The sequence below is a fragment of the Haliotis rufescens genome, unplaced genomic scaffold (genome assembly GCF_023055435.1).
Source record: "Haliotis rufescens isolate VD_foot unplaced genomic scaffold, xgHalRufe1.0.p SCAF_40, whole genome shotgun sequence".
NCBI classification, from domain to species: domain Eukaryota; kingdom Metazoa; phylum Mollusca; class Gastropoda; order Lepetellida; family Haliotidae; genus Haliotis; species Haliotis rufescens.
Window position 1 is genome coordinate 1300462 of NW_025964113.1, and position 24881 is coordinate 1325342.

The window sequence follows — 24881 nt, forward strand, 5'->3', positions numbered from 1 at the left end:
ATAGGAAAAGTTGTCATGTATAATTGTCTGAATTGCAAAGCAAAGCCATATCTAATTTTGTGTATGTGTACATGTAGACAGTGTTAGCATTGAGAAATGCTGGCCAGAAGACACCTGTTTACAGTGGCAGATTATGTCTGGAGTGTCACATCAGGCTGTGAGGGGTTGTTAGCCAAGTAGTACATGGCCATGAAGAGTTGTGTCCCTTAGCTCTGCCAGGATCTGGTGGCTGTTGGTTTTCAAATCCAAGAGTCACCTGGATAAGGTTCCTTGGTTTGTGAGCAGTGTTCTCATGTTGGTGGGTCTCACCAAAGTGATAAACCTCCATGACCAACATCACTTTGGTGCTTTCGTCCCACACTTAGCTAACATGTCATGGTATGACTGAAATATTGTTCAAGGTGGCACCAAACCAAACTCACTCATCAGTTGAGTATGGACCAACTCATTGCTTTGATCTGTGAATCTCTGTTCACAACGTGTTGTGCAGGCTGCAAAGATGTAGCTGCAATATCATTATGATCAGATCTTTTGCTCCGATATGATATGATATGATATGAACTTTCAAATCAGTGTATGGACAATGGAGCAAAACATTCAGAGCACATATTTGACTTTTGCATCTGGAAAATGAACATAAACAGGTAGTTCAGAATGGAATATAATAAACTGCTGAGGGCATATTCATGTTCTGTAAGTTCATTTGTTAAGATCAAACTTTCATTGAGACTGGATTGTCAAAGTTCATACAGTTTTCACCTGACTTGATCTCCTATTCAGAGTTTCACAGATCTGGACACAGAGCACGAGATCTGACTGTAATGATATTGAATGTAGCTGTAATACTGCTGATTGTGGCTTTAACAACTCACTCACCCACTCACTCACCCACTCACTCACCCACTCACTCACCCACTCACTCACCCACTCACTCCCAGGTAACTGGGATGGGATCTAGGTAGGGACTGTGTTACGCACATACGGTGTAATCAATTTTATTCTCTTCACTCAGGCTGCATAGCTTTGCCATACAAGACTTATATTTTAAAGGTCACATGATATCGGCGAGAGGAGAGGATCGTCAGCATCGTCAGTTGCCATGGTAACACATCACCAGGGTTGATGATTATATTGTTCATGATATTGTTGAAATCACATTGAACTGTTTCATTCCCGAAACTGATGAGAGTTATGTCTCTTGCATTTGTTTCGCAATTCAGGTATGGAAAAGGAAACTGATCAGACAAAGTAAAACTTATTTTATAAAAAAATCAAATTTAAATATATTCTTTTTGCAAGATGATAATAAATATATGTTTGCTGTCTGTGACTTTCACCACAGGTTCAAAGCCTGAGTCAAGTAACATTCTGATCGGTCTAGTTAGCTGAGATAGTAATAGTCTACTAATAACATCAAACAGAAAATGATGTTTATGGCCAGGTTGAGGCGAGTAGACTCAAAGGTTTTGGCACAGACTGCCTTCGGAATATTTTGGTATATATTTTGTGAAATTAGATCCAAGATACTCATGTACATCTTTCATTACTCTGTCTGAATAGGAGCCTGGTTGTTTCCGTGTTATTATGACTCTCATACATTTAGTGTTAAACGAGTGGACATGTAAAGTTTGTAATTAGAAAACATACAATGCTTTGTGATGCATTTTGTTATTGTTACTGAAAGGCTTAAAATGGATTGTGATTGTTTCCTGGATTGTGTTTTCCAGGCCGTGTTACCAACCTGCGCCGGTGTACGTATGTAGTTCTAGATGAGGCAGACAGGATGTTTGACATGGGATTTGAACCTCAGGTGAGATGCAGTCAAACTATCACATGTTTTAATATATCAAGCCATTATTAAAATATCTCTCCACCAAGTTGTATGATTTTGTTTGTTGTTTAATGCCGCACTTAGCATTACTCTAGCTATATGATAGCGGTCTGTAAAGAATACAGTCTAGACCAAACAATCCAGTGATTGACATCATGAGCATGATGAGCATTAATCTATGCTGTTGGGATACGATGACATGCATTAACCTAAGTCAGCAAGCCTGACCACCCAATCCCATATGTCACCTCTTATGAACCGCCTCCGTGGTCTTGTGGTAGAGCGTCCGCCCCGAGAGCGGAAGGTTCGGGGTTTCGATCCCCGGCCGCGTCATACCAAAAGACGTTAAAAGATGGTACTTGTTGTTACCCTGTCTGGCGCTCGGCATTAAGGGGCTAAAACAAGGACTGGTGGGCTCGGAGTCAGTATACTGTGTCTGAGTGGGGTATTCATGTTAAACTGCAGCATGGTATCTCAGTGAACTAGCACTATAAATCAGCATCAGTCCGGACTAGTACAAGCAGCCACACATACACACACACGTACATGCACGTCGCTATATAAGTGCAATAATCTTGGACGGGACGTTAAACCCCATTTCACCTCACCTCACCTCCGTGGTCTAGTGGTAGCGTGTCCGCCTGGAGAGAGGAAGGTCTGGGGTTTGATCCCGGCCATGTCATACCAAAACACGTTAAAAGATGGTACTTGTTGTTACCCTGTCTGGCGCTCGGCATTAAGGGGCTTAAACAAGGACTGGTTGGCTCGGAGTCGGCATACTGTGTCTAGGTGGGGTATTCATGTTTAACTGCAGCATGGTATCTCAGTGTGCTAGCACTATAAACTGGCATCAGTCCGGACTAACACACACACACACACACACACACACACACACACACACTCACACACTCACACACTCACTCACTCACTCACTCACAAGCATGGGTTGCTGAAGACCTATTCAGTATTCTAACCCAGATCTTCATAGGTATCCTGTCATGGAGTAGGTAGGTAGGGACATTTTGTTTCTATCCACTCCATTAAATGGATGGACAAACAGACATTCTGATTGCTTCATGGTCCAACATTTTATGCAAGGCCTCTGTATAAAACCGAGAAACTTGACTTGTGAATTTTCTTTTTCCTTTTTGGAGTTTGTTTCCATGGTCAAGAGGTTTGCCAGAAATAAAGGCAATTTTGTGGCCACACCCTGTTGGTATAGTAGGGTGTAATAGGTCGCCAGTCAGTATCTCACTCGTGTTGTAATAGACAACTTATATTTAGAATTAGATGCCACAGTTACAAATGTAATCATGGTCAGTCGTCACCTAACATGGCTCAAGTGTGAACATATTACATAATACGTTGACTTACATGAGATTTTAATGATGAGAGGATTTTGGCTTGTGTTAATGACTGTTCACATTTCCTTCAAGGTGATGAGAATAATGGATAACATTCGACCTGATCGTCAGACTGTGATGTTTTCTGCCACCTTCCCAAGACAGATGGAGGCCTTGGCAAGAAGGATTCTAAACAAGCCATTAGAAATTCAGGTCGGAGGTCGGAGTGTTGTGTGCAAAGAAGTTGAACAACATGTAGTAAGTGTTAAGATTCAGAAAAATTGGTTTCTTTCGTTTTCTTTCCATTTTTTCATCCCAAGTTGTCCATTGACTTCCATCCATAAACATTTTATTTTATATTGCCAATGTGGCCTGATGGATTCAGCAGAAGTTGTGTCTGGCTGTTTGTTTCTATTGTCCAGGAGCATGTGAGAAAAGAATAGGCTTTTTGTTGTGCTTCAGATTATCCTGGAGGATGACAAGAAGTAATCACCTGTTTGTTGTGCTTCAGATTATCCTGGAGGATGACAAGAAGTAATCACCTGTTTGTTGTGCTTCAGATTATCCTGGAGGATGACAAGAAGTAATCACCTGTTTGTTGTGCTTCAGATTATCCTGGAGGATGACAAGAAGTAATCACCTGTTTGTTGTGCTTCAGATTATCCTGGAGGATGACAAGAAGTAATCACCTGTTTGTTGTGCTTCAGATTATCCTGGAGGATGACAAGAAGTAATCACCTTTTTGTTGTGCTTCAGATTATCCTGGAGGATGACAAGAAGTAATCACCTGTTTGTTGTGCTTCAGATTATCCTGGAGGATGACAAGAAGTTATCACCTGTTTGTTGTGCTTCAGATTATCCTGGAGGATGACGAAGTAATCACCTGTTTGTTGTGCTTCAGATTATCCTGGAGGATGACAAGAAGTAATCACCTGTTTGTTGTGCTTCAGATTATCCTGGAGGATGACAAGAAGTTATCACCTATTTGTTGTGCTTCAGATTATCCTGGAGGATGACGAAGTAATCACCTGTTTGTTGTGCTTCAGATTATCCTGGAGGATGACGAAGTAATCATCTGTTTGTTGTGCTTCAGATTATCCTGGAGGATGACAAGAAGTAATCACCTGTTTGTTGTGCTTAAGATTATCCTGGAGGATGACGAAGTAATCACCTGTTTGTTGTGCTTCAGATTACCCTGGAGGATGACGAAGTAATCATCTGTTTGTTGTGCTTCAGATTATCCTGGAGGATGACAAGAAGTTCTTAAAGCTGCTGGAGTTACTGGGCATCTATCAGGAACACGGCAGTGTCCTGGTGTTTGTGGACAAGCAGGAGAACGCAGATGAGCTGATGAAGGAGTTGATGCGGCACTCCTACCCCTGTCTGTCTCTACACGGTGGCATCGATCAGTACGATAGGGACAGCACTATCCTGGACTTCAAAAATGGGAACATCAAGCTTCTGGTAATAGGATGCTCTTTTGGGATTTTTCTTTCGTAATGTGTTGAATGTATTTGTTCTGATGATTTGCCCCTAAATGTCTTAACCTTTTCGCTCCTTTGATTTTACTGGAGCACTTCCATTTTCTGCTTGTTTGCTCACCTGACTGAAGGTAATTGTTTCATGTAGTGACTGTTTATGTGGAATGTTTTCACATCAACATGATCAAGGGGATTTAATGGTATTTAAAGCATTAAAAATACAAGCTACATTTTCCATAGGGGTGTGAACAGTTTGATATTTGCATATATGCCTTTTAACGATGCTCAATGCTGTCACATCACATTGATCACATTGATGAATTTTTTAGAACAATATGACTTCATTTATTGCTCATGACATCACAAAATGACTAAATTATGTCTCAGTTCTCGACCAGTCTGTAGAACTCGCTATGAGATTCATTCTTATGGAGTTCATAAGACTTTTGAATTTTATTGTATTAACAGTTGGTAATTCAGCCATGAACTCTTGTCTTAGGGAGTAAGGTAATGTTTTGATTTAAATAAATTAAATTTTGAATAGAAACAGGTGATGTTTTATTATCAATTTTGAAGACCTCTCAGTTCTTGAGATGCCTTATATGTAGAAAGTCTGTACCAGCAGTCAGAAGAAGGTATGAGAGGGGAGAACAGTAGTCATTATAAAACAGGAGTGTCTCAGCAGTATTGTTCTTGTTGGCACATACATCTACACATCACAACTGAGCCGTGACACACTTCTGCATGCATCCATGTCTTTCCCTGCATTCTTTGTGTCAGTGATGTATGTTCTTTGTGTTCTACTTGTGTCAGGTTGCAACGTCCGTGGCGGCACGAGGCCTGGATGTCAAGCAGCTGATACTGGTCATCAACTATGACGTTCCAAACCACTACGAGGACTACGTGCACAGATGCGGGTAAGTTGTTCTTTGTGTGGACTTGTGTGTTCAGCCATTGTCATTACTGTTGTAAGATCTGACCTTTGGGGTTTATAGGTCGCTAATAATCTTAGCTCGTTGTAAGACTTGGTCAGTATGTTTGTACCGATGTTATGATGTTTGTGATGTAAGTTGGCATCATGTTCCCTGTGAAGATCCAGGGAAGAGGCAACGTACGGGATCGGGTGGTCAGACTCGCCAACCTGGCTGCTGCATGTCATTGTATCCCAATTGGATAGATCAATGCTCATGATGTCATTGACTGGATTGTCTGGTCCAGACTTTATAAGATGCAGACAACCATCATATATGTGGCATTTTGCTGAATGTAGCGTTAAACGAACAAACAAACAACAGACAAACACATCATGTAGGGGCATGAGTGGCTCAGTTGTCAAAGGTGCCTTTGACCCAAACAGACCCTTACCCACCCACCTACCCACACAGACCCTCACCCAACCAGGCACCCACCCACACAGTCACTCACCCACACAGTCACTCGCTCATACAGGCACTCACCCACCCACCAGGCCACACAGACCCTCACCCATCCACCTACCCACACAGACCCTCACCCGACCAGGCACCCACCCACACAGTCACTCACCCACACAGTCACTCGCTCATACAGGCACTCACCCACCCACCAGGCCACACAGACCCTCACCCATCCACCTACCCACACAGACCCTCACCCGACCAGGCACCCACCCACACAGTCACTCACCCACACAGTCACTCGCTCATACAGGCACTCACCCACCCACCCACCAGGCCACACAAACCCTCACCCGACCAGGCACCCACCCACACATTCACTCACCCACACAGTCACTCACTAACCCACACAGTCACTCACTAACCCACACAGTCACTCACCCACACGAAGGGCGGTCGGGTAGCCTAGTGTTTTAAGCGTTCGCTCGTCACGCCGAAGACCCGGGTTCGATTCCCGACAATGTGTGAAGCCCATTTCTGGTGTCCCCCGCCATGATATTGCTGGAATATTGCTAAAAGCGGCGTAAAACCATACTCACTCACTCACTCACACACACAGTCACTCACCCACACAGTCACTCACCCACACACTCACCCATCCATACAGTCACTCGCCCACACAGTCACTCGCCCACACAGTCACTCACCCACACAGTCACTCACCAACACACTCACTCACCTACACAGTCACTCACCCACACAGTCACTCACCCACACAGTCACTCACCCACACAGTCACTCACCCACACAGTCATTCACCAACACAGTCACTCACCCACACACTCACCCACCCACACACTCACTCACCCACACACTCATTCACCCACACAGGCACTCACTCACCCACACACTCACCCACCCACACAGTCACTCACCCACACAGGCACTCACTCACCCACACACTCACTCACCCACACAGGCACTCACCCACACAGGCACTCACCCTACCATTCACGCACTCACCCACACAGTCACTCAACCACACAGTGATTCACCCACACACTCACCCACCCACACACTCACTCGCCCACACAGGCACTCACCCACCCACACACTCACCCACCCACACAGGCACTCACTCACCCACACAGTCACTTACCCACACAGTCACTCACCCACACAGGCACTCACCCACACAGGCACTCACCCTACCACACACTCACTCACCCACACAGTCACTCAACCACACAGTGATTCACCCACACACTCACCCACCCACACACTCACTCGCCCACACAGGCACTCACTCACCCATGCACTCACTCACCCACACAGTCACTCACCCACACAGTCACTCACCCAAACAGTCACTCACCCACACAGTCACTCACCCACACACTCACCGACCCACACACATTCAGCGACCCCCACAGTCACTCACCCACACAGGCACTTACCCACCCACACACTCACTCACCCACACAGTCACTCACCCACCAACACACTCACTCACCCACACAGTCACTCATCCACACAGTCACTCACCCACACAGTCACTCACCCACACAGTCACTCACCCACACAGTCACTCACCCACACACTCACCGACCCACACACTCACTCACCCACCCACACACTCAGTCACCCAAACAGTCACTCACCCACACACCCACTCACCCACACACTCACTCACCCACCCACACAGTCACTCACCCACCCACACAGTCACTCACCCAAAGGCACTCACCCACCCACACACTCACTCACCCACACAGTCACTCACCCACACAGCCCCTCACACTAGAAAGCCTTGAATATCATAGTTGAAAGCCTTGAAAAGGCCTTGAACTTTAGTGTTCTGTATCTGTATAAATCTTGTACATGCAGTCATGAAACATATGCTCTCAATATTTGTTAAGAAAACCATGCCTGTACCTTTCAGCCGGACAGGACGAGCAGGAAACAAGGGTTTTGCCTACACTTTCTTTACTCCTGAGCAGGAGAGGTATGCAGGGGACATAATAAAGGCCCTGGACCTGTCCAACTCTCCTGTACCTGCAGAACTGACACAGATGTGGAATGACTACAAGGAGAGAGCTAAGGCTGTAAGTTGGGAGTTTAACAATGCTTTGGACAGCATACTCCGGCACAGTGGTGACTTAGCACAACACCACTGCCACAGGTTAATTTGCATATCACATGACCGGACTTTTCTCTTGTTTGTAAACAAATGCACTTTTTCTGGAATCAGAAATCAGCCTAAAGCAAGTATTTGGGGGCGCTTTACATATTGTTATGCATAATTATGTAGATATGCTGCTACAACTGCGACTGTGAGGTGCACTACAATATATATATATTGGTACATCAAAGTGGGCGTATCGCTAGCTCTCCATATGGCTTCGATGACAGCACGTGGAGCCGTACAACCAATGTAAACAAAAGATAACTACGCAAATGGAAATAGTTTTTCACGATTTAGGATGCTTTCTCAATGAAAGTTAACCATTCTATGACACATATTTATCTAGAAGTGTAGACTTTTTAAAAATGAAACAGATGAAAAACATCTGCAATATCTTGAATGGACTGTGTAAGATGTGATGAATCGTCACATGGCACTGGCCTGTGGCAGAGGTACTATGCTGGCCACATGGAACTCTGGGCGGGAGAGTGTTTGGTCAGTAGGGTTATGTCACAGAGCAATAGTATATAACAATTCAGGATGATGGGCACAGGTCTGAGATGTTTGTATTGTTTACCACTTCAGTAAAACCAGGGTAATGTCAGTGAAACCCGTCTGTACAGTGAAACCCGTCTGTACAGTGAAACCCGTCTGTACAATGAAACCCGTCTGTACAATGACGGAAGGTCCAGGGTTCGATCCCGGGCCGCGTCATACAAAAAGACGTTAAAAGATTGTACTTGTTGTTACCCTGTCTGGCGCTCGGCATTAAGGGGCTAAAACAAGGACTGGTCGGCTCGGAGTCAGTATACTGTGTCTGAGTGGGGTATTCATGTTAAACTGCGGCATGGTATCTCAGTGAGCTAGCACTATAAATCGGCATCAGTCCGGACTAGTACAAGCAGCCACACACACACATACACGTGCATGCACGTCGCTATATAAGTGCAATAATCTTGGACGCGACGTTAAACCCAATTTCACCTCACCTGTACAATGAAACCTGTCGGTACAGTGAAACCCGTCGCTACAGTGAAACCCGTCGGTACAGTGAAACCCGTCTGTAATGTGCTCATGGATCAAATATGATAATTTGGGGGAAATCTTCATACTTAGATCAGCAGATTTTGCCAGAGATAAGGGAGGCAATTTGGCTCAATGAATTGTGTCATCTTTGACAGTTTTTCCATTGTGATCCTTATGCATCTGAAAGTTTATGTCTTGTCTTTAAATCATAATAAAATCAGTTCTCGTATTCATTGCTTGTACCAGTTTGTTAATGTATGTTATTCCCATCAAAGAAAAAAATTGGAACCTGTTTATAACAAAGCGACAAAGGACCACTGAGATCTATGTTTTGATTGATTCTGTAGCAGTTTAGACTGAACATTCACAGTGGTGACTGATATTTATATCACAGTTGCCAAATGGTGCCTAAGATTAAAATGAATGAATTATTTGTATTAATAATCAGAAACTGTAAGCAATATAAAACATCAGTCAATATTGTAAGAAAAGCAAATGTTTGCTTCTTAGCTGGTATGTGCATGTCTGGTTAGGATATTATGAGATCCCTACTCTGATTCTGCTAGCTTTGTCATTGCCAATTTGATGCTGTGAGTTTGGCCTCCTTCATGTGACTCTCTTTGTTGTGCCATTTTCATTGAAGTATTATCTCCTAGGAGATATCGTTTAATCTCATCAAAGCAATATCACAGTTTGTGATGTGTTTTATTCTTATTTAGGTGGCTCCTAAATTTCACCACTGTTTTGACAGAGGGGAGCCATTTTGCCCCACTGGAAACATATGTTACCACAGGTCCCTGGACCTACACTGTCATATCCTGTTTATTTTCAGGAGGGGCGAACAATCAAGAGCTCCAGCGGGTTTCGTGGGAAAGGGTTCAAGTTTGATGAGACCGAGGCCCAGCTGGCTGATGAGCGGAGGAAGCTGCAGAAGGCAGCACTAGGACTGCAGGACTCAGATGATGAGGATGCCGGCATGGATGTGAGTAGCTGCAATCTGTGGAGAATGTCATTTGATTGATACTGATCCATTGATGGGGATAATGATTGTGTAGCACCTTGGGCAGACTTTAGGGCATATCTACAGCACAATATGAATTTGCATTTGTTATTTTAATACATTGTTATGATTATTATGTGATATTATATATGATTAGAAGCTATTCCTAGTCCGAAATTCAGTGGATTTAACTGTGTTTTCATCAATGTTGCCGTAAATACACAATGCCATTTAGGAAGTGATCAAATGTAACAAATGTTACATTGTGTATTCATAACTTTTGGCCTTGGGAGCCGTGCAAATTTACACTTGTCAGAGGGGTACACAAAGCATGTGATCTTTATACCAGTTCTTGGACTTTCATTTTTGTGGGTTTGAATCCCGGATGGAACTCAACCCCAGAAAGGTACTAGAATCTGTACTTTACTAAGAAAGTGTTATCCCAAATATAACATATGTTGCTGATTGGGACACTGCCTTCAGATGCTAATGAGTGAAGATGCAGTGTTTACACTGCTGAAGAGAAAGCAAAGTGAAACATATATACTGAGTCCTTGGCTGTGGGTGTAATTTATCAAAATGTGTATTTGTGGATGACATGGGAACATAACTAGCAACCTTCTTTCCTCTCGATTGCTACAGATTGACCAGAAGATTGAAGACATGTTCGCTAGCCGGAAGCGTGTGACAGATGTGGCCAAGCCCATAGCCAATCAGCAGACACAACAACAGCAGAGCAATCAGCAGAAACTGGAGCTGGCTAAACGATTGGCTGCTCGTATCAACATGCAGCGCAACCTGGGACCTGACGCCCAGGATATTACCCAGCAGGCTGCAGCAGCTATCTTGAAGGGAGATTCAGTAGCTGCTCCACAAGTTGCTGTAAGTTGAGGGAGTCCCTGTGTGGGGATTCAGGGTAGGAATAGGTCCCCAGATGCCAATGGAATGATGGTCTGTCTTGGTGACAGCATGTCATTGTACCCTGATGTGGATCGCTGCTCATTTCAATCACTGGATTGCCTGGTCCAGTAGATTATTTACTTCCTGTTGTCATATGGCTGGAATATTGCTGAGTGCTGTGTTATCTGACAGACAAACAAGACAACAGGGAATACAATAGGAGACATTTATCCGCATGACGGACACAAAAAGTGACTCAAACAAACACTCCACATGGGATAGAATCAAGGGGGATGAATTTCAATGAAACGTCACTGTCCATTAACACTGTGAACACTAGCTTTCCCACCACACAGTGTTGGTTTGTTCAATGATATGTCAGAGTGTATCCATAGCTACTGTGTGTTTTCTATTAACTGAATATTCTTTTTTTAGTCCAAGACTATTGCGGAGCAGATGGCAGAGAAGATCCATGCCAAGATCGGGTACCGGCCACAGGCGGAGGAGGAGAAGGAACAGGAGTCGGCTGGCGAGACTTTCAAACGCTACGAGGAGGAGCTGGACATCAACGACTTCCCTCAGACAGCCAGGTGGAAGGTCACATCCAAGGTCAGTCATTTCTTCAACAGTTTGGATTAAGGTAAAAATAAAGGGTTTATAGGGTTGACAGACAGCAGCCTCAATTATCACTAATTGAAAATCAGTATCTGTATGTTCAGTAACAAGCCATAAGCAACTACTCTGGGGATTCCAGGTACCCAGCAACCTAGGCCTGTCTGTGTCAAGTGATATGTTGAACATGTACATGCACAACAGAAGTTTGTTTTCAAAGATTATGAATTAGGAGTTTTCTGAGATCAAGGGTGAGTGAGTTTGGTTCAATGCTGCTTTGAACAGTATAATCAGTTATGTATGGTGCTGACATATCTAGAAATCAAGAGTATGAATATGGCTTGCCCCTTGATCAAGAAAAAACATACCTGTGCTTAACTTTTATTTCATATAAATCAGATATAAATGACTCTGATCACAATCCATTTGTTCTTAGCCTCATCTTGTATTTTTTTATCCTCGCAGGAAGCACTGGCTCAGATCTGCGAGTACTCGGAAGCTGGCATCACGGTGAGAGGAACCTACGTGCCCAATGACAAGGATCTGAAAGAAGGAGAGCGCAAGCTGTATCTGGCTATCGAGGCCACAAGCGAGCTCGCCATCTCCAAGGCGAAGAAAGAGATCACACGTCTCATCAGGGAGGAACTTGTCAGACTGGTAGGGAGGAGTTTTGTCTGTCGTACTGTAAACTTCATGGGGACATTTGGTTCTGGCCATGTCATGGCACCAACTTGCTTTTTATTTGTCTATGTATCCAGAACAACTTTGACGTTTGCCAAATGTTAAAAATAAATCAAATACCCAGGAATGTGTTTTGAAAGTGTTTCAGTATATGTATTAAGATTGCTTGGGAGACCCAGGTCCTGGCTATTCAACTATCAATGTACCTAATGGGGAAAATGAATCCAAGGACTGTCGTCTACATTATGATGACCAATGTTAGTGAGATTAATCAGTGCAGTTGATGAACTGTTGATAAGGTTGTATTCTCATCTTATTCTTAAACACCGTGATGACCCGGGGTAGACTATGTCTTCAGAAACCCATGCTTGTCGTAAAAGGCGACTATGCTTGTTGTAAGAGGCAACTAACGAGATCGGATGATCAGGCTCGCTGACTTGATTTATTCATGTCATCGTATTCCAGTTGCGTGGAGTGATGTTCATGATGTTAATCACTGGATTGTCTGGTCCAGACTCAATTATCTACAGACCACCGTCATATAGCTGGAAAATTGCTGAGTGTGTTGTTAAACAACAAACAAACAAACTTAAATGCCAGCTCTCACTGATATTTTTTTCTGTTTCAGCAAAATTGTTATATTCCAAATGCAAACAAGAATCGCTACAAAGTGCTGTAACAAGGCAGTTGACGACATCTGCCTTCTTATTGCTGGCAGCATGGCTGGCTGGAAGGACACTTTATGGAGGACAAGTCAAGTCTGTCATTCTTACCATGACAGTCGTGGGACATGAAACCCGTCAGTCTCTGCAGGATGATTCAGTGAAGGACCAGTTGACTCCAACTCTTACTTAAAATAATTTCATTAAAAACTTGCACATTTCAATTCAAGGGAGCAGTTGTGAATAGTAGTAGTATCTTCATTACAATACTCCTTACATTTGTATTTGTCCCAGCGTCTTTGAGCATGCATCCCCGGGTATCCAGTATATTGTCTCCATTTTGTTACCAAAAATAACCTGGTGCCATTCCCCACATGCTCTGTATCTCCAGGGCTCTCAGTTCGGTTAACCTACCCTAAGCCTGGATCCATTTCCCATGGTTCTCGCGTTCTCAAATTACCTGCCCCTGATCTTCATTAGCCGATTTCATTTGCTACGCTATGCTAATTAAAATGCGAGTTACAAACCAACATTTTTGGGGTTGGTGATATAAACAACATGGCGGCCAGTCTCATTGATTACGATAGAGTTTGTGAGAAATTCAACAATGAAAACGTGATTGAACAGAAAGAACTCATCTTTCTGACGGAAAGGATGTCTTCATGTCCACCTCCCTTACCCTTTTCCTTTTTCCTTATCTCAATGTTTGATTGGTCGGTTAAATGTTGATGAAAATCAAGGGATGGTAATTTAAGATTGCTAGGACCACGGGAATGGATCCAGGGGTTGGTGCAGGTTTACGAAATGCTAGCCCAGGAGATATAGAGGAAACACTCGCCATTATATGTTTATTTGGGAACCAATGTCAGTATATCATCTCTCCAATCACCATCTTAGCACAAAATAGAGTTTTATCATTGGACGGCTATTTTTAACCTTGTACTACTAATCAGGCTCAAAACAAAGATGTGATAGCAAAAGGGTCCAGGGTCCCGTTCCACAAAGCGATCGTAGCGCTAAGACTGCCATAGGTCTCTTTTAAAGTATGGTTGTTACGATCGTCTTAGCGCTGCGAGCTTTGTGGAATGGGGCCCTGGGTATTTATCGTAATAGATTGGCTAGATAATACACTGGATGATGGAGGATGTTGAGCTTGCAGAGTTGTCTTCTCTTTCTTCTTCAATAGTGATGAGGTTATGGTGACGTTGCAATGCCAGGATTGCATTGATGTGTCTAATAATGTAATGCTGGTTCATCATTTGGTTAGGAGTTCAGATTTGCTCAGTTTGTCTTCATTTCATTGTAAGTATACTGTTGGTATTCATGAAGATCTAACAAGTCTTTAGAATTGTCAGACTTTGGTTTTATTCAGGCAGCAAGGCTTTGATATTTTAAAACTTCTGAGCTATCTTTTACAATGTATTTAGACAAGATTATGAATATAAAACTCATGGATTTTACTCTGCTCATGAGAATGGGAAATTTTATTTCATGAACCCGTGAACAGGACACTGTACATATTGTAATAAATAAATGTACATGTATGATAAATTCATCTTGTCGTCTATGTGGGAGCTTAAAGTGGCTGTGTATCATTTGTAAAATAATTTCAAAGAAATATGTATTTGTGTATGTTCTCAGAAAATAATTATTTTAGCTTGCACCTGTCAAGTGAGCTTACTATCTGTGATATTGTGAACTCTTCTATCTGAATAGCAGTTTCTCATGTTTCCATCGTCTGTTAGCTGTGAAATTGATGATGCAGTGTTATGCAGTATATTCACTCACTAACGCATGTATCAAAGGTGAGTAGCCTTCCTTTGACCAATATGGTCTTGGGCCTACAGTCCTTGTGACAGAATTTCCTTTTCTCCATCATTTTTGTCATGAATCATTGGCCTTTGATGATACTATTAACATACTCCTAAGGCCTTTAGTTGTGAAAATAGTCTATCCAGGCTACTGAAGCGAATTGAGCGATAACTTTGAACTTGTGTGTATTCATGACCTTTTATTTCATCACTACTTTTCCTATTTTGTCAACTTTCATTTTTTCTTACATAAAGTTACATTTACCTGAGTATTGGATATAATGCAACACTCATCCTCTTCAGATACCTTTTTGTAACAACTAGTGTACAAGCCTTTACTTGTTAGGTATGCTCTGAAACAGGTAACAAAACAGTTTCTAATGGGTTTTCGTTTATATCTCTATTGTCAGTTACTGAAGCATATTAAGCTCACTAGGGCACAGCACAAGTAGGCATAAGCCATGGCCTGTTTCTCCATCTGTTGGTCGAGGCATCTGCAATCTTGAAGCTGAATGCTGGTTTACATCAATTATAAGTTTCCTTTGCATATTTCAAATTTACTCTCAAGGTTATGTTAGACCGCCTCCGTGGTCTAGTGGTAGAGCGTCCGCCCGGAGAGCGGAAGGTCCGAGGTTCAATTCCCTGTCTCGTGTCATACCAAAAGACGTTAAAAGATGGTACTTGTTGTTACCCTGTCTGGCTCGGCATTAAGGGGCTACAACAAGGACTGGTCGGCTCGGAGTCAGTATACCGTGTCTGAGTGGGGTATTCATGTTAAACTGCGGCATGGTATCTCAGTGGGCTAGCACTATAAATCGGCATCAGTCCGGACTGGTATAAGCAGTCACACACACAGACAGACACGTGCATGCACGTCGCTATATAAGTGCAATAATCTTAAACACGACGTTAAACTCCATTCCACCTCAACTCACCTCACCCCAAGTTTATTTTAGGACAAGGGTCACCCTCGTTGCCTGAATTTGCAGTGCAGGGCTATGTCCCTTAGATCTGTGGGGTGTTGCTTCAAATCTCTGATTCATCCTGACTTTGATTCTTGGATTGTTAGCACTATATCAGGGCCTTGTTCCACAAAGCAAATCTTTAAGCTAAGGTGATCATAACTCCTATGCTTTAACATTGTTACGATCATCGTAGCACTAAGACTGCTCTGTGGAACGGGCACATCTGCTTGTGGATTTCAACAAAGTGGTAAATGTTGAAGACATTTATCTCATGTTATCTGAGAGATTTTGATATATTTACAGTCAACGTCACTTTGAAAGTTGTTTGAAAAGGACCAATGAAACTGGAACTTCAAATGCTTCATCTCACAATGAAGACTCCTTGATTCGTTCACAAGGCTCAAATCCATATTTCAATATGGCCACCGCAGCAGCCATATTTGAACACCTACATAAGGCAACTAGTACTGTAAAATATCAAGTGCTGACATGGCTAGAACGTAATGGCAGAGAGTGGATAGCCCTTGTATCTAGGAACACTGGATGGGTCAGTTCTAGAAGGTTTGTATTTTATCTTCTTGCCAAGTGAAGATTGGATGGCTATTTGTAAACACTGACTTCCAACACTATTCAAGATTAAAGATGTTTGACAGTGACAAACTTCTTAACGTTTGTGAGTGCACTTACATTAATTCTAGGGCATGTTAATTATTATCACTCCCCAAGGAATGGGGCCGGGGATATAGGAACGGATTTTGTCCTTCCGGTTCTCCAAGGGGAAAATTTTCTCAAAGACTATTTAAGTCAAAGAAATGAAATTTTACACACTAATATTACTGTCACGATCTTAAATGAGTTCAAAATTGGTGTCTTCTATTCATTGTTTTACAGAGTTATCTTCCTTGTTCAGTACTATTCAGCTTAGTGCATACTGTGTGAAATCGGGGCAAGTTTTCTCAGGAACCACTGAAATTACATGAATGAAAATTTGCTTATATAAGAGGTACTGGTCAAGACTGAGTTCGAAAATTGGTGCTGTTTACAATTGTTTACAGAGTTATGGCCCTTGCCCCATGCTTTTCAACTTTTCTCAAACTACTGATGTTACATGAATGAAACTTTGCATGCTTATCTATGAGATACATGTGAAGACTGTTTGAAAATTGGTCCTGTATTTCTTTTTTCTCCAGAGTTACTTCCCTTTCCACATTTTTAGATTTTGAGCATACAGGTATCCTTGATCCATGTTGTTTTACAAAGTGCATAGTGTCTGCAATTGAGAATTTTTTTCTCAGAAAGTCCTGAAGTTTGCTTATCTAAGAGATACTTTTCAAGACTGTTCGAGATATGGTGCCATAAGTTGTTTTTTTCCAGAGAAGGAGCCTTTTGTGTGTATTAAATCAAATTTAATCATTTGTCTGATGACATAAAGCGACCCTAGTGCGCATCTCTTCTTAAGGCTTTATAGGACTCTTTTTTAAAGTTTATATTCACTACTATATGAACAAACAAAATACCAATGTGCCCCGTGGCGGGGGATAGTGATAACGCTGTTTTTCCTGTTGCTGCTGCCACTCATTTTACCCAGCTGCCCTTGTTATTGTAAACCTAAAGCTGTGTTTCAATCTAATGTACTGATTATTCCTTGATAGTGTTTCATCATTGAATGATTTCACAATTTAGTTCTGTACGTACCAATTTCAGTGTTAACCTTTGTGTTTCAGTATGGAAATCACATTGTAACTGAAATTGGGGGCTCATCCAGCATGTGAACATTTAACTTGCTGAAAATTCTCTAATTGTAATCCAAACATTTCAATGCGAGTGTTCATTCTACACTTGTTGCTTTACAGAGAAATATTGTGAAATCAATATCTTCAATATGGAATTTTGGGATGAGACTTATTTTGAGTCTCCAAGTGGGGAAGGAGGGAGGGAATCAGTGTTTTGAAGAAATCAGTGTGTTTGCCCTAGCTTCTTGTTATAGCCTTGATGTGAAGCCTTAAATGAGTAAAAAGTGAAATTAAGAAACTTGATGTGAAATTAGCTCACCTTACTCCAGAACAACAGACAATTGTCAGAATTATTTCACAAATTTGTCCATTTGTTACTGGATATACGTTGTCATAATAATAGTTGGCCTATTTATATTGTGCTATATCCACACCACAGGGACATGCTCAAAGTGATAAACTATTATTACCCAGGCAATGGTTCAGTGTGCTGCCTTTGAGGAGCTAGAAGGTTAACAACCACATTGCCATCTCATCCTACCGGGTACCCATTCACTGCTGGGTCAACAGAGGCACATTTCGAACGCTTGCCCAAGGAGACACCACACGTGTTACATGTGCTTCAGTGTTGGGCAGTACCAAAGCCCAAAAAACTCCCAGGAATCAAGCTTCCAAACACCCATCCAAGGACTGTCCACGACCAATGTTGCTTAACTTCACCTGATTTGTGACTTGTGTGCTGTGCACAGGACCACGTGCCGTCATATTGACTTAGACATGACATAGATGTAGGTGATGCATTGCCTGTGAAACAACATCCATATTGTATGAACCCACTAAACTGAGGCATTCTCTGACATGACGTGCAAGTATATGTCAGGGAACAATATGACTGAACCAAGTGACTGAAAGTGGAGTTCACCATGCATTCTGGTACCCAAATCTGACAACACCTACCTATCACGATGTTGTACCAACCCAACACAGGTGAACTCCTTATCCAAAACAGAGACTTGATGAATGTATCATATATAATTAACAGAATTGGTCCCGCTAAGTTTGTTAATAAGTTGGACCTTTTGGAGGATTATTACCCATCCCACAACTGAACGTGCAAAGAATATTCCAGGTTTTGCTAAACCAGATGGAGATTAAAAGATAATGCCTTTTAGGATGAACAATTCACTTTCTATCTTATAACACCTCTTCCAACAAACAAGATTTCTGGGTATGGCTGGTTGCTACATAAAATGTCAGAATTCCTCTGATGTATTGGCCCCACCCAGTAAGTTGTTGGCCCTAAAGACAAAGTTCCCTTGGGATAACCACCATTGTGTTTTGAACGAGTAAAAGTCATTTTCATGTACTTTCCAGTCTTGAAAACATCAGATATTGAGAACACATGTAAGCTGACAATTGATGCAAGTGTCACCATTAGTCCAGCAACCTTACTATCTTGTCTTGTTAATCTGGACGCCATTAGTCCAGTAACCCCACGACCTTGTCTTGTTAATCTTGACACTATTAGTCCAGCAACCTCAGGACCCTGTCTTGTAAATCTGGATGCTGTTAGTCCAGCAACCCCACTACCCTGTCTTGTTAATCTGGCTACCATTAGTGCAGCAACCTCGCGACCCTGTCTTGTTAATCTGAACACCATTATATAGTCCAGTAACTTCATGACCCTGTCTTGTTAATCTGAACGCCATTAGTGCAGCAACCTCCCGACCCTGTCTTGTTAATCTGGATGCCATTAGTCCAGCAACCACAGGACCCTGTCTTGTTAATCTGGATGCCATTAGTCCAGCAACCACAGGACCCTGTCTTGTTAATCTGGATGCCATTAGTCCAGACACCTCACAACCCTGTCTTGTTAATCTGGATGCCATTAGTCCAGCAACCACAGGACCCTGTCTTGTTAATCTGGATGCCATTAGTCCAGCAACCACAGGACCCTGTCTTGTTAATCTGGATGCCATTAGTCCAGCAACCTCACAACCCTGTCTTGTTAATCTGGAAGCGATTAGTCCAGTTTACCCCACAACCTTGTCTTGTTAATCTGGACGCCATTAGTCCAGTAACCTTACTATCTTGTCTTGTTCATCTGGATGCCATTAGTCCAGCGACCTCACGACCCTGTCTTGTTAATCTGGACGCCATTAGTCCAGTAACCCCACGACCTTGTCTTGTTAATCTTGACACCATTAGTCCAGCAACCTCAGGACCCTGTCTTGTAAATCTGGATGCTGTTAGTCCAGCAACCCCACTACCCTGTCTTGTTAATCTGGCCGCCATTAGTGCAGCAACCTCGCGACCCTGTCTTGTGAATCTGAACACCATTATATAGTCCAGTAACTTCATGACCCTGTCTTGTTAATCTGAACGCCATTAGTGCAGCAACCTCCCGACCCTGGCTTGTTAATCTGGATGCCGTTAGTCCAGCAACCTCACGACCCTGTCTTGTAAACCTGGATGCCATTAGTCCAGACACCTCACAACCCTGTCTTGTTAACCTGGATGCCATTAGTCCAGCAACCTCACGACCCTGTCTTGTTAATCTGGATGCCATTAGTCCAGACACCTCACAACCCTGTCTTGTTAACCTGGATGCCATTAGTCCAGACACCTCACGACCCTGTCTTGTTAATCTGGATGCCATTAGTCCAGCAACCTCACGACCCTGTCTTGTAAACCTGGATGCCATTAGTCCAGCAACCACAGGACCCTGTCTTGTTAATCTGGATGCCATTAGTCCAGCAACCACAGGACCCTGTCTTGTAAATCTGGATGCCATTAGTCCAGCAACCTCACGACCCTGTCTTGTTAATCTGGACGCCACTAGTCCAGCAACCTCACGACCCTGTCTGGTAAATCTGGATGCCATTAGTCCAGCAAACTCACGACCCTGTCTTGTAAACCTGGATGCCATTAGTCCAGCAACCACAGGATCCTGTCTTGTTAATCTGGATGCCATTAGTCCAGCAACCTCACGACCCTGTCTTGTTAATCTGGACGCCACTAGTCCAGCAACCTCACGACCCTGTCTGGTAAATCTGGATGCCATTAATCCAGCAACCTCACGACCCTGTCTTGTTAACCTGGATGCCATTAGTCCAGCAACCACAGGACCCTGTCTTGTAAACCTGGATGCCATTAGTCCAGCAACCACAGGACCCTGTCTTGTTAACCTGGATGCCATTAGTCCAGACAAATAAGATCTTGTTAAGCTAAAACCCGTTAGGCCAGTACCCTCGCAACTAGGAATGGGACGATTCAAAATTTACTACCCAAGGTACCCGACCCCCTATGACCCTTACCTGGGTACCCACTGCAGGTCTTAAGAGTTGGGTACAAAATGTCTTATTTGGAATTGTTTTACTGCAGCCCTTGGAAAACCAATTTGATACATGTATCAAACGATCAGATCATGAGTACACTGAAGTTGACTGAAGCTTTATCTTTACTCAAACACATACAAGTCAAAATGAATGTGTGCATCATCAAAAATTCTAATATAAGCGACTTGTAGTCCCTGAGCTATAGTAATTAAACAATATATTACATGACTAACCAAGGGTCCGGGTAGTACAGTGGGTACTCGGGCCTACTCAGGACCCATCCAACCCGAGTTACCTGTCCCAGCCCTACTCGCAACCCAGACGGTGTTGTTGGAAAGTCAGTATATATCTAATACTTCACACAAGATTTGTTTCTCTGGTGCTTTGCCAATATGGATGATTTCATTTGGAATGGTACCTCTGGAAATACAGGGCTTAGCTGTACATACTTGACATTCTGTGATACACAGACTGATTAAGAATATCCCTCAATGTCAGTTTTATGTATGAAGTGTCCTTACTACTGTGGAAGTCACACAGTCGAAGCAAAAACAACAAAAACAGGTAGACTTTGATACATTTACTCTTGATCAGAGATGTGCATCAGCCAAGAGAGCTGCACCAAGTTGCTGCCCGCCAGCTTGCTCACACACCCCAGGACAGTCCACAACGTTACATCCAGGTAGCATGGTACCAAGGTACCTAGGGTAGGGCTGTTGATAGTCCACAATGTTACATCCAGGTAGAATGGTACCAAGGTACCTAGGGTAGGGCTGTGGACAGTCCACAACGTTACATCCAGGTAGCATGGTACCAAGGGTAGAGCTGTGGACAGTCCACACCGTTACATCCAGGTAGCATGGTACCAAGGTACCTAGGGTAGAGCTGTGGACAGTCCACAACATTACATCCAGGTAGCATGGTACCAAGGTACCTAGAGTAGAGCTGTGGACAGTCCACAACGTTACATCCAGGTAGCATGGTACCAAGGTACCTAGGGTAGAGCTGTGGACAGTCCTGGTGGCTGAGAACGCGGTCAGTGCCACACCTCAATGTTTGGCACTAGGGAATAGAAGAGAGATCATACAGTAAGACAGCTTGGCCAGATGCTGCTCATATCTGAACTCGGACGCTTATCTATGGTACATACATACTGGAATCACAATGATGCTTAGCTTTGTTTAAAAGTGCTTAAATTACATAATGCTTAGCATATCTACTTAAGTTCTTAAGTTACATAGATGCTTAGGTCTGCTTGAGTGCTTGCAAGTATGCGTGCCTTCACTTGGATGCTGTGCTCTGCTTGTCTTACTACAAATAGATATAGCGTGTTTATTAAAGTCTTATCTATATGTAAACAGGGGCACTGAAAGATGTGGAGATTTAGCTTCAGCTTGTATAAAGGTGTTGTCAGTTGCCTTAAATAACACAACGCTTTTCTGTATGAATTCAGCGATAATTTGTCCAAAGACAGCATCTGGCCAACTTGCTGCTGCTGGGATAGAACAAAGCCCCAACAGTACCTGAAAGAGTATGGAATAAATAGAAGTGGAGAAAGATGTGCCATATCAGCTCATCACAGAAGAACGATAATCTAGATTTGTAACAGCCGATTGCTGTCAGGATTGTTCTGGAAGGGGTAATACTGGTCATGACGTCCCCCAGAGATCTGGAGGTTCCACTTTCTTCATATCACATGTTCATAATATACATAACCAGCTTAGCTTTTGCATTGAAATATGAACACAACTTGAGTATTTTCAACAGCTTCTTTGATGAACTGTACACTTGCATTTTACACAGACCAACTGAAGGTTGTATCTACACAGTGAAATTGATGTAGTATATCTTAGAAGAATTTTGTACACTTTCTGTACACTGAAGTTCCGTGCGACACCCGGGTGCTGCACTGCACATCTCCTCTTTACAAACAATATTTACAAACTGAAGACAAACATTTACAAATAAGTTCAGCACCATGTATGAAGAGAGTCAGTCCGCGCTGACATGTTTTACTATTGCTGTACACGAGCTCTAGCTGGGAACGATGATCACGTCTACACTGACAACAGTAATGGTGATGAGGATGTTTCTGATGATGATGACGTCCGTGAATATGATGATGACAAGATATGATCTGACGACGAAATGAATAAGCGAAATAATGTCTGACTGAAGCCAGCTGCTAGGGAAATTGCGGAAAGGTCAAGGTCAAGACGCGGGACCGTGTTGTCTTCTTCGTCCTGAGTCGGTGATATCCAACATGGCTGCCAGCGCCCGGCCAGCACAACATGGCGGGCTCCTCATCACACCTGGTCTTCCCATAATGCATAGCATTTTCTGTCCGCTCCATCAGGGCGACATCTGACGTCTGAGCCTGCCCCGACACCAGCATGTGCTGCCATGTCTGTAGTCTGACCAATCAGCATCTGTCAATCATACACACAGGATTATAGGCCTTGTCGACACAAACTACAAAGGACAGCAACAGCAAGAAAGACAGATCGGATTTGACAGACAGGAAAGAAGAAACTTGAATAATGCCTTAATTATCTTTCTTCCATGGCAATCCAAGAAAGTTGCAATGGTTTTAGACCTATACTTAAACAGTTACAATAGACCATAGATGTTGTCGAGTTACATGTCTCTCAGTATCATTCTAGCGGGGACGCTTATCATAGACAGTCTACCTGTACCATGTCTGTAACGTTATTCTGCTCAAACATAAATGAGTTCCCTTTCTTGGGTACAACATTTTCTACTTACAAACTTACTTTGAGGCTCCAAGCTGAAACTAACCAACATATGCAAGCACATTTTCAAAACTTTCGAAAATTGAATGACCATCTTAATTCAGGACTTTATTGATTTAATAATTGACAGACACATCCGACATGGTGCTTTCAAAGTCATTGTCAATTTCAAAGTTTCAATCAGTTAACACTTCCAATCAATTAACACTTATGACCTGAAGGAAACTACAAAAATATTTACATCACTCTCTTAGAAATCACTTACATCAAACTCTATGGAGGATATTACATGCAAGAAAATAAGATCAATAAATAGCACTTAGTGGCAAGACATGCATTTTAAACTAACTTTGAGAAAAACTTAGCCAGTAAGCTTGTACACGCTAATTATTTCCGATGATTTGCTCGCAATACAACATCAAACAGGAGGATTTTTACAGTGCAGAAAATAGCTCACTCGTGAAACCAATACTGTCAATATATTGCTATTTCTGGGATGAATATGGGACATGATGTGTGGTCAGTATAGTGCAAGCCACAGCGTTAGAGTTGTCTCCTCCTTGAACAGCTGAATGAAAGCCAAATGTTTCTAATGACCTAACTATCTTATCCACGAAGTGACCTTAGCACTACGAATGTCATCACTTATACATTGGCTTACTATAGATGTAGAGCGTGAATCACCCATGCTTTAAGAAAATGGATATAATTTCTTCTAAATTGAATTTCCAGAGTAATGTAAGATTTATTTCACTGATGTGAGTGAAAAAATATAGTGATGGAATGAGAAATCCTTACATTTTTTTCCTCTAAAGCAAATTTTGATGACACCATTTCCAAAATATTCTTTTGAATCAATCAATCCAATGATCAATCCTTAGACTTAATCTGAATGTGTGGACCGTATGATCAATGCAGGGGAAACATACTTTTTCGACATTTTATTTCTGTTAAACCAATAACTTTAAAAAATATCAAGAAGATTTTATCACTTTTCAGCAATAATGTACTATCACCATCATTAACTAACAGTTTTTCTAATGCACTAATTGTTTAAAATCTACACAGTTGGTACATCAAAAGAAATGGCTCCTAACTTCTCCAGAATAAATACTTGAGAGTGTTGAAGGAAATGATAGTATTAGACTGAAAGAGAAAGATTAGAAGATGTAAAATAAACCACA

The 24881-nt window shown here is 42.5% G+C and overlaps 2 protein-coding genes across 8 annotated transcripts in view; one reads left to right on the plus strand and one right to left on the minus strand.

Moving 5' to 3' along the window:
* The window catches only part of LOC124138189 (probable ATP-dependent RNA helicase DDX46), a 31886-nt gene extending 17238 nt beyond the window's left edge, over positions 1-14648 (plus strand). Inside the window, exons 12-21 of the mRNA XM_046504732.2 lie at positions 1728-1810; positions 3268-3432; positions 4411-4638; positions 5469-5572; positions 7974-8136; positions 10075-10224; positions 10885-11124; positions 11578-11751; positions 12220-12411; positions 13064-14648. Coding sequence (XP_046360688.1) covers positions 1728-1810; positions 3268-3432; positions 4411-4638; positions 5469-5572; positions 7974-8136; positions 10075-10224; positions 10885-11124; positions 11578-11751; positions 12220-12411; positions 13064-13114 — 1550 coding nt within the window. The 3' untranslated portion in view covers positions 13115-14648. The remainder of the gene's footprint in view (positions 1-1727; positions 1811-3267; positions 3433-4410; positions 4639-5468; positions 5573-7973; positions 8137-10074; positions 10225-10884; positions 11125-11577; positions 11752-12219; positions 12412-13063) is intronic.
* A 6863-nt stretch (positions 14649-21511) lies between these two features.
* The window catches only part of LOC124138210 (calponin homology domain-containing protein DDB_G0272472-like), a 99557-nt gene continuing 96187 nt past the window's right edge, over positions 21512-24881 (minus strand). For all 7 annotated transcript variants that reach the window (XR_006861608.2, XR_006861606.2, XR_006861607.2 and 4 more), the window contains one exon: positions 21512-23373. Coding sequence is in view for 1 of the 7 variants with exons in the window: in XM_046504769.2 (XP_046360725.2) it covers positions 23367-23373 (7 nt within the window). In the remaining 6 variants the exon portion in view is untranslated. The remainder of the gene's footprint in view (positions 23374-24881) is intronic.